Here is a 9,417-nt window from a genome sequence, read left to right on the forward strand (position 1 = left end):
TTCTGTTCCTATTGCGGTGGAAATTCCCTTCTCTGGTGGCTCACATGTCGTCCAGCTTCAAGGGCTGAGCGTCTGAGCTAAAACCAGGTCTGTGCAAACCCAGGTGTGGGGTCTTTTAACAAAAACTGCATCAAGGGCATTGAGTGTCAGTGCCGACTGTGAAATAGGTCAGCGCTGCAGCAGAGAATCTCTCCGTTCATTTGCAAACAGGCTGTGGGACACTCAGGTGCTATGCCTGGAGGAGTGAGCAAGAGGAAGGTTAGCTGGGACAAATATCAGGGGGCAAAAACTGGGATCATGGATCTTAATGCCTGCTCCCTCCCCACTAGCAGCCCTGCTGTTTCGTCAAAGGGGAGGTTAGTTCTCTTTAACAATGGGCAGGACCGTCCCAGGAGAGGGATGAGAACATAACCCTCGGCTTCACTGCCAGGGCTGGAGAGATGAGTGAATGGTTGCAAATAGACTGAAATAATCCAATTTGATCACAATAAGATCAAGTCCCATGCGACCTAGGTCGGGCTAATCCCAGGGAACAGGACAGTCGGGACAAGTGTGAAGGAATGTTTACAGATGGGTTGTTCGTTGGGATACCATGGGGAGCTGGCCTTGGGCTGTATGGAGAGCAGGGGAGTAACTCCCTATTGGGGATGGCTCGTCCCGGAGCCGGGGACTGCAGAGTGCCAAGAAGACCTGGAGGGGAAATGGGGGGGTTCTCAGAGGGAAGACAATAGCCATTAACCAAGTGAAGCCTGGCGTGCCAGCTGCTCCAGGCGTTCACTGTGGCTTATGCAGGGATGTTTACGAGGTAGGAAGGAGAATCAGTTCTGAGCAGTGAGCGAGCAGAAAAGGGACAGGTCAGTTTAAAGAGATAAAGGCCCATTTAAATAAGATCAACAGGGACATGGAACCAATGGCAGGGCCTGGAGGAATCCAGCCAGAATCCCCTTGGCCCAGGCGGCTGGAAGCTACTGGAGCTGGCCCCAGTCGAGCTCGGTGAGTGGTCGGGGATGGGGGCTGTCAGTAAAGCAACGCTCTCAGCAGTGCTACCCTGGGGGAGCTGACCCCGTAGCAACGGCAGGTGAAGTTCACGCTCAGGAGAGCCTGGGATCCTCCCCACACTCTGGCCTTACGGTGCTAGCGAGCAAGGCTTCCTGGGGGTGTTCCTGGCTCGGGCCTGGCTTCCTGGGGGTGTTCTGCTTCATGAGACAGTCCCACCCTCACTTCAGTTCTAGCATTGCTGCCGCCAAAGGCATGGCAGATCCCAGCATGGCTAGCAGCAGGGCTGCTGTCCCTGCTCAGAGGAGCCAGTCTAGGCTGGCCTTGGCGCAGAGCCTGAAGCCTGGGGAAGGCCCCACACAGCCCTTATGTAGATGGCTGCAGTCGAGTGGCATCTGGCTACTCCTGGGACCTGCCTTCAAGGCCAAGAGGGATTTTGCCTGCCCAGGACTAACCAGGTGATTGACTGTCAATCTGCCAAGAGACCCTGCAACACAGCCATTAGTAACTGCACCTGCCGATCGTTTACTAAGATGTGAGTCCAGCCTGGATTTCTGCTCCCCCCACCACGATGTGCCCAGCTCATCATCACAGCCTCACCGTGTTCCTCTCCCAGAAGCATTTTACCCAGGAAGATGTGTCCTGTGCCCGCCCCCCACACCCACGGAGAGATCTGGGCTGGCCCTGCTCCTGGGATACGGAGTGGATAGCTGATGTTCTAATAGATTCTTTATTGGTCTCCCCAGGAAAAGCCTCCCCCGCACCAACCCCTGCCCTTTCCCCCTCCTGCTAGGAGCCATCCTCCTTCACTTGGCCGTGGAGGTCTCTCCTTGCACTGGGCCTGAATGCCCCTCGTCCCCGTGGCGCCCTGGGATAGGAAGCATGCTCCCTGCCCCGGGACTTCTCCCATCTCCCACAGTCCCAGGGCCTGTGATGGCCTTGCCAGCTGGTGGGGCCCCTAGGGTCATGCTGGTTTAAGGCCAGGTTTTCCTTCTCCCTGCTCAGGGTCTCAGCTCCCTGCTCCGGCGTCCATCTCCCCACAGCGGGCTGCTCCTCCGAGTCCAATGCCCCTTTCACGGGCAAGATGCCAGCAGGGCCCGACTCTTTCCTACCAGCAAAGGCAGCCAGTCTGCCTCTGCCGAGCGGCTTAGAGACCTCCTGGCTGTAACCCCCACTGGGTCTCTGGCTCCTGTCTTCTCTCCATTCTGGTCTCCAGTCGAAACCGCTGGGTCCCCCAGGGCCACGGAGAAGGCGGCAAGTTTCTGCAGCTGCTGCTTGTGGGTCGCTGTACGGCTGCCTGCCCCGGCCTCGGAATCCCAGCCTCTCCCCTCGGTGCCGCTCTCTCTTGCTCTGGTGCTCCAGGGGGACAGACGCTTTGGCCGGCTGCCCGGGTTCTCTCCCCAGAGCTAGAGCTTGGGGAGGGCTGGCAGGCTCCGCAGCATGTCCCGGGGCTGGTGGTTGGCAGAGCTGCTCGGTGGCAGCCATGGCAGTTTCAGGAGTCAGCAGCGCAGGGGCGGTTCCATGGTCGGGATCCGCAGCCGCTGGAGGCTGAGAGAGAAAGGGGTCAATGGTGAGGAAAGGGCCTGGCCTGCCACACCACCTGCCTCTTTCTTTTCTTTAGGGAAAAGCCCCAGGGCTGCTGCCCAGGCCCAGCTCCTACAGCCACCGCCCCACACTGGTTATTGCGTGGTGCTACATTGCCAGCACCAGGCAGCCCTCAATCGCCCCTCTGTGCCAGGACAGCCATGGGCGGCTTTCTGGAGACACCTCCCTGCCCCCCCATCAGTCTGGGACCTGAAACCCGCCCGCTCTCTGGCATGTTGGAACCTCACATGGCAGCAGTGCCCCCACAGCGAGCAGGTGCTCCAGAAGGCAGGAACAGCAGAGCCCTGCACACACAGCCAGAGCCACTGCTGCACCACACCAGGGCGGCACCGAACAGCTCCCCACAACGCCCGGCCCCAGGAGCAGCGTACCGCCTGGAGGCTGATGAAGTAGCGGTTTCTCTCGGCCTCGGGGTCAATGATGCCCCCCTTCTTTTGCTGCCTTTGGTAGATTATGCGCAGTTCCTCTCGGGTCTGTAGCGCCTTTGCATCAGGCCTGTACGGCTCCTGGGGAAGAGTTAGTGCCATGCTCTGTCACTATCCAGCCTGGCAGAGCGGCTGCTCCCAGACGGGTAAAGCACCCAAGCCCCACGCCTGCAGCGCTGCTGCCTGGGGCATTCACCCACACGGGCGCCCTGCGTTAATCAGACACAGGGTAGCCAGAGCAGACTGGACCAGCTGAACCATGTCCCTGCAAAGGGCCTGGAGAGTCTACATGAGCCAACACGAACTAGAGACTTACTGAAGGGAAGCTGCAATTCTCTCTGAGTGCAGCCTAGAAATCAGAGCCGGGAAAGCATGGGCAGCCCATCTGTTCCATCCCCCAGAGCCGGGGCAGGCTCACTTCCTCCAGTCTGTGCTCTAGGGCTTTGGCCTGTTGGATCTTAACTAACTGAAGCGACAGGCCCTCTGCCCCGTCCTTTGGGAGAGGGCTCTAGGGAGTGCAGGAAGAGCCTGAGATCGAGCCACGTTTCCTTGGTTTAATTCCATCCCACTACCCATGCAGCTTGGCTGGGCTGGAGGCTCTTTGGGGCAGGGCCCCAGCCTCGTCCTTTCCCCAGGGACAGCAGCACCCGTCCCTCTTCAGGGTGTCTACACCCATCAGACACAAGCAGACTTGTTCCCCTCCCACAGAGTGAGAAAAGCAAACAGTAACCACAGGATATGTCCTTGAGTGTGGCTGGGTACGCCTCTCCGTCTCCATTCCCAGCCCAAGGAAGACGGGGTCTGCACCCGGCGGGAAAGGGGAAGGTTTACGTCAGGACTGGCCTGTTGCTAGGAGGTGGAAGCATTTAAGCCCAAATGTTAATGTGACCAGTGAGTATCTGCCAGGCTCTAGTCAATACCCAGCAGAAGCAGACAGCAGCTCTGGGGAGGCCTCTGCTGTGTGCCCTAGGGACCCCCCAAATGCTCCCTCCCTCCCAGATCCGTGGGCGGGGTCCCAGCTAGGGGCTTCTTACCACCGGATGCTGCGGGGGTGGCGCTGCCCGCAGAGCGGAGAGGTCGTAGATTAGTGTTTCCCGGCAGACGGGGCACTGCACTCCGACTCCCTGCAGGGAGAAGAGCGAGCTGGCACACAGCCCTATCGCACTAACCCGCCCGCATCCTGCTCCACCCCTGCCCCTCCAGGAAACAAACCCTCCGGTTCTTTGGGTCCCAGGCTTCCCCAGGCGCTGCTCTACCAGGGCAGAGGATGCCTGGCTGCCCAGGCTTAGCTTAGGACTCATCGTTTTCAGCAGCACTGCAATAGCCTTGCTGATTATTGTAACTCCCACTCCAAACGCACCGAGGGATTCCTCTGGATTGGCTGGCTGGGAGTTAGGCCAATTTATGCCTCCTGGGCATGCTGGGAGTTGTAGTCTAACAGCTGATTAATAACTTTAAAGCAGCTGGTTATAACCCATGAAGTCAGGTTGCCCTTACCCGAGGGACTTCTCTCCCCGCAGACACTACTGGGCAATGTGTATTGGCTGAGATGCCCCTGGCTTGACAACGGGGGCTGTTCTCAGGACATTGGGTGTGAGGGGTCTTGGACCTGTTTTCTGGGCACGGGTGCTATTTATTCCATACTGTGGAAGGACTGGCCAGGTGCTGAGTCCGGATTGCTGGCTGGACGCATTATTAAGCCCAAATGAAGGGTTAAATAGATTGCCCAACCCCGGAGTTGTGTGTGCAAGTGAGAATCTCAGCGTACGTGATTTCAGTGAAAGTTCCTAGCCCTTGTGGCTTCAGGGAAAAGCTTCACCCTACAGGCTCCAGACCAGAAGACAGACCAAACCATCCCCAAGTTTATTCTGTTTTTAAACTCATGATTTTTAGCCAATCCCATGATTTCTAGGGGCCTGACTTGTGATTTTCACGGGCTGGAGATTGGCGAGACCGATCTGGAGTCAGTAACCCAAATGGCAACTCCGAGGAGTGAGCTCTTAGGCATGGCCACACCCAGAGCAGTGGGGATTGTGTGACAGGCCTGGGAGAGAAAGGCCTCCTCTATGTGACACGGGAGAAGGGCCCAGCCCTCTTACCTGCTTGGAAGGAGGCGTCAGATGCTGCTCTCTCTCTTCCTGCTGCACGTGGATTTCCTCCTCCATGTGCTGGGCGTAGCGAGCCAGGCAGTGAGAGTGGAAATAGTGGTAGCACTGAGTCTTTGTGAACGCTTCTCTCTCCTGTCCAACGAGATGGGGCCATTTGGAAGGAGCCCTCTCTGTGCCCCCTGGTGCCCTCCCCTGGTGAGGGGGCCTTCCACTAGTGCTCCACCCTCAGCTGGGTCTGATTCAGATACATCTGCTCCCAGAGCCCCCCATCCCATCTCCACAAGCCGAGCTACGGGCTGCCAGTCCCTCCCCAGCAGACCGCAGGGCCACACACTGATCACAGGGGTTCCTACCTGGAAGCCGTAGAGACAGATCACACACTGGCCATGAGGAATGTTGTTGTCGGTGAGAATTTCCTTCCCTTTCTGTAGAAAGGAGGAGAACGAACACTTTACCCACCCAAAGCACCAGGTGGGCCGAGGCTCTGACCCAACCAACCCGCACACAGAGACCAGGCAAGCGTGTGATGCTATCGGGCTGTATCTAGCACCACACCCAACCCACCCCAGGCCTCCCCTCCTCTCTTACCTCAATCAGTTCATACAGCACCGCTGTCCCCAGCCCAGCCTCCGCAACTTGTCCTAGGCTCTGGGAAATCCTAGAAGAGACAGAAACCCGTGATTAAGGAGGGGCCATGCTACGCCCTCGTGAGCTGCAGCGGTAAGACGGGAACAGCGGCTGCTATACAGTGGGTGAGATGGCTGCGGCAGCCACTGGACTGGTCAGTAGTGGTGCCAAGCTGGGGACAGAAATCCCTGTGCTCCAATGTGGTTAACGCGCTCAGACCCTTCCCCCTACCTACCCATCCCCCATGGGGGTGGGGCAGAGGAAGAAGAGTCCCATTAGAACAGGTCTGAGGCACCAGATTTTGGCTCCTACCGACTGTCCTGGATTCTTTGGCACACACGTGCCCTTTGTCAAGGCCAACGCCCAGGAAGATTCTCTACTCAACAGAGCCTGCCTGTGACGAGCTAGTCCAGCCAACGCTGCCACTGCCAACCTCTGCTGCACTCACTGGTGACAAGACAGAGAGACTAAAACCAGGCCAAACACCCAGGGTTAGAGCCAGTGGGATCTAAGCCTCCTTCTGGCAGCAAAAGTCTATCCAGATCTCACCACATCTGTGCACGACCCTCTGGGACTGGGGAGGGAAGAACACGGGAGCTGGACTGGATGAGGACAGGGCTAGTTGCGTCAGAAGGTGCAAGAGATTCCTCTAGTGGACAATGATGGAATAATCTGTCCAGGGGGAATTTTCTTCCTACCCCCAGGCAGCTAGCGGCTGGTCCTGCACTGAAGCGGGACGGTTCAATGGCCTTTGCTTATTTTCTAGCCAGGCCGATGCAGTTCTGGACAACAGACAGAGCAATTCTGTGTATGAGGGAAACGGGGGTATTCATGTTTCCCACTCCCAGCTGGAATGCAGGAAGCTTCTTTCCTCCTGTGTCTCGAGGGCAGGGGGGAAACCCCTTTCCCCAGCACTCACTTCTGGATCTGCTCATCCGACAGCCCCCGCGGATTCCGGATCGAGATTTTTGGCACTTCATTGGGATACTAGAAAGAAACAAATCCAGGGATGAATGGGGCCCAAAGTCCTGCCCTGCCCCTCTCTGTGAAGGGTGGCTGCACTCCTGGGGGTCAGGCACCACGACCTTACCTGTGGGGGCACAGACAGCACGAGTGTGAAGCAGACGTACTGAGAGTCCTGATCCTCTGCGGTTGCAGGGTGCAGGGTAATGCAGATTTCCCAGGGCGCTGACCTGTGAGGGCAGGGAGGCTGAGGTGAAGTGTCCAGCTATCACATAAGTATTAATGAAGGACAGACAGTGCAGTGAGGGTGGCATGCGCTGCGTATTGTCACAGCAGCACAAACCTTCCAGGAAAGCCCCACGGGGCTGAAAAGGGGCTACGGTGAAAGGAGTGCAGCAGAGAGGAGACCAGCAGGCTGAGCGTACCTGTCATGCCCCTGCAGGGGAAACGCTCATTGGAAGGGGGCCAAGGTTCACTAGCAGCTCTGAGGAAAGGAGCCGCTAGGAACGAGGGCGGAGATTGGCAGCAGCTCAGGTACGAGTCAGGGAGCTCAGCATGCTGGAGCTCCGGTGTAGGGCTAAGGCAGCAGAACCCTCTCTCTGAGCAAATGTTCAATCCGGACACGGCGACCTTTGGAACTTTATTCTCAGCTCACCAGGGCTTTGAATCCCAAATGCAGAATCCACAGCTGGACACCCAGAACATCTGTGTACACAAGCCAGTCCAAGGATTGCTCCCAGCAGCACAACTCTGAGATCCAACTTTGGAGACAAACCAAAGTGGTGAAATCTCACCCCTCAGAATTAGTGACACCCGGGAACAGCACAAATACCTGCCATTTCCTTGAGACACCTGCAGCTCATCCAAGTATATGGATTCCAAGACCTCCACTTCTGATGGCAAAGCCCTGAGAACAGAGAAAGGACATCACACAGAGCTGCTATCCCTTGTTCATTCATGACTCCCTCCTCCTCGTCCTTCCTGAGCAATGCACAGGTCTGCCTAGGACCTCATACAGCAGAAGCATCTCAGAAACTCCCAATCGTTTACAAATAGAAATAACAATACTGTGGAAATTTGTTTTAAAGAGATACTGTCCAGGTAAAAGTGATGTGGAAAGCAGCAGGGTCTAGTGGAAAGAACAATAGGCTAGGACCCAGAAGACCTGTATTCTATTCCTGGCTCTGCCACTGACCAGTCATGTGATCTTTGGCAAGTCACTTCCCTTGTCTGGGCCTGTCCTCCTCCCACCTTTGTCAGTGTCCCCCATGGAGATGGTAAACTCTTCAGGGGGTGAGGTCTCTCCCTCAGTACGGAACTACAGTCATGCACATGATAGATAAATTAACAAACATTTATTTCTCTGATTATTAAAAGTGAAAGAATTCTGAAAACTTATTTTATTTAATTTTCTTTACTGGACTCTCGGCTTTAACATTTGTTTCTGCTCTGTTTCCATTTCAGACTCCAAGCTATAACATCGGAGTCGCACAAGCATGTTTATTTGTTTAAAAATAAGATGTATTTGAAATTTTCAAGAACTATAGAAATTCTTTTTGCTTTACGTTTAGTTTGGACCAAATGTCAGTTGCCAGGAGCCCTTTAGACATAGCTCTCTCATTCCTGTCCTGTGGCTGCGTGGCCTCCAGACCTGACCCCGTCACCTCTGGGATGAAGGAGGCTGGGGACAGGGCAGTATTCAGACGGGAGACTGCCGAGAACGCAGCCGATCCACTCCCCACGGAGGAGTCTGGGAGGGGCGGCTCAGAAGCTGCATCCAGGGCACTGCGCTGCCAGCCCCTCATCTCTCGGCTCAGACGAGTCCCGGGTCATTCAGAGATTAAACCCCTGCGCGCCTCTCCCGCGACCGCGTCTGGGGAGGGGAGGGGAGGGAGCCCGGGAGGCAACAGCCCAGCTCAGGTCCCAGCCTGCAAAGCTGGGAAGCGGGGGGCGGGCTGGGGGCGGCACGGCCGGGGGGGCGGGGGGGGAGCGGGAAGCGGCACGGCCGGGGGGGGGGCGGGAAGCGGCACGGCCGGGGGGGAGGAGGCGGGGAGGGGGGGGAGCGGGAAGCGGCACGGCCGGGGGGGGCGGGGGGGAGCGGGAAGCGGCACGGCCGGGGGGGGGAGAAGGCGGGGGGGGAGCGGGAAGCGGCACGGCCGGGGGGCAGGAGGCGGGGAGGGGGGGGAGCGGGAAGCGGCACGGCCGGGGGGCAGGAGGCGGGGAGGGGGGGAGCGGGAAGCGGCACGGCCGGGGGGGGGAGGGGAGGAGGCGGGGGAGCGGGAAGCGGCACGGCCGGGGGGGGGAGGAGGCGGGGGCTCCGCGAAGGGCGGGGCTGCCTGGCAGCGGGGAGAGGCCCGGGGGGGGAGACCAGGTTCCAGCCGGGTCCCCCCGTCGCAGCCCGCGCCCATCGCCATGGTTACCAGTCGGCCACCCCCTCCTCCTCTCTGTCGCTGGCCGCCGCCATCTTCCCCGCCTGCCCCGGAAGCGGAAGTGGGCGGCAGCCCCGGAGGGCGGTTGCTAAGCGAAGCGGACGCGGCGGGTCCTCGGGGTCCTGGGCGGCGCGGTGGCTGCGGCGGCGCCTGTGTAAAGAGGCGGCTGCAGCCCCTCCCCCGGCCGAGCCCCGGGACAGGCCAGGCCGCGGGGTCCGTGCGGCGGGGTGTCCGGGCCAGGGCCGGGCCTGGCCGCCTTTCCGT

The 9,417-nt window shown here is 58.5% G+C and overlaps 1 protein-coding gene across 1 annotated transcript; it reads right to left on the minus strand.

The window, feature by feature from the left end:
• Positions 1-1,707: 1,707 nt before the first annotated feature.
• Positions 1,708-9,200, minus strand: RNF25 (ring finger protein 25). The gene is made up of 10 exons (XM_030580670.1): positions 9,145-9,200; positions 7,557-7,631; positions 6,852-6,954; positions 6,681-6,748; positions 5,723-5,792; positions 5,488-5,559; positions 5,126-5,266; positions 4,061-4,150; positions 2,973-3,107; positions 1,708-2,544 (listed from the first exon to the last, which is right to left on the minus strand). The coding sequence occupies exons 1-10, from the start codon at positions 9,186-9,188 to the stop codon at positions 1,786-1,788; spliced, it is 1,557 nt and encodes a 518-aa protein (XP_030436530.1). The 5' UTR covers positions 9,189-9,200; the 3' UTR covers positions 1,708-1,785.
• Between the last annotated feature and the right edge of the window lie 217 nt (positions 9,201-9,417).

This window comes from Gopherus evgoodei, chromosome 11 (genome assembly GCF_007399415.2).
Source record: "Gopherus evgoodei ecotype Sinaloan lineage chromosome 11, rGopEvg1_v1.p, whole genome shotgun sequence".
Lineage (NCBI taxonomy): Eukaryota > Metazoa > Chordata > Testudines > Testudinidae > Gopherus > Gopherus evgoodei.

What these genes read in the sequence shown, in the direction of transcription:
- RNF25 (XM_030580670.1), bottom strand. Translation starts at nt 9,188, where the DNA reads ATGGCGGCGGCCAGCGACAGAGAGGAGGAGGGGGTGGCCGACTG. An exon ending in GTGTCTCAAGGAAATGGCAG is followed by an intron (nt 6,955 to 7,556) that starts GTATTTGTGCTG and finishes CTGCCCTCACAG; the next exon opens with GTCAGCGCCCTGGGAAATCT. An exon ending in TCGGATGAGCAGATCCAGAA is followed by an intron (nt 5,793 to 6,680) that starts GTGAGTGCTGGG and finishes TGTCTCTTCTAG; the next exon opens with GATTTCCCAGAGCCTAGGAC.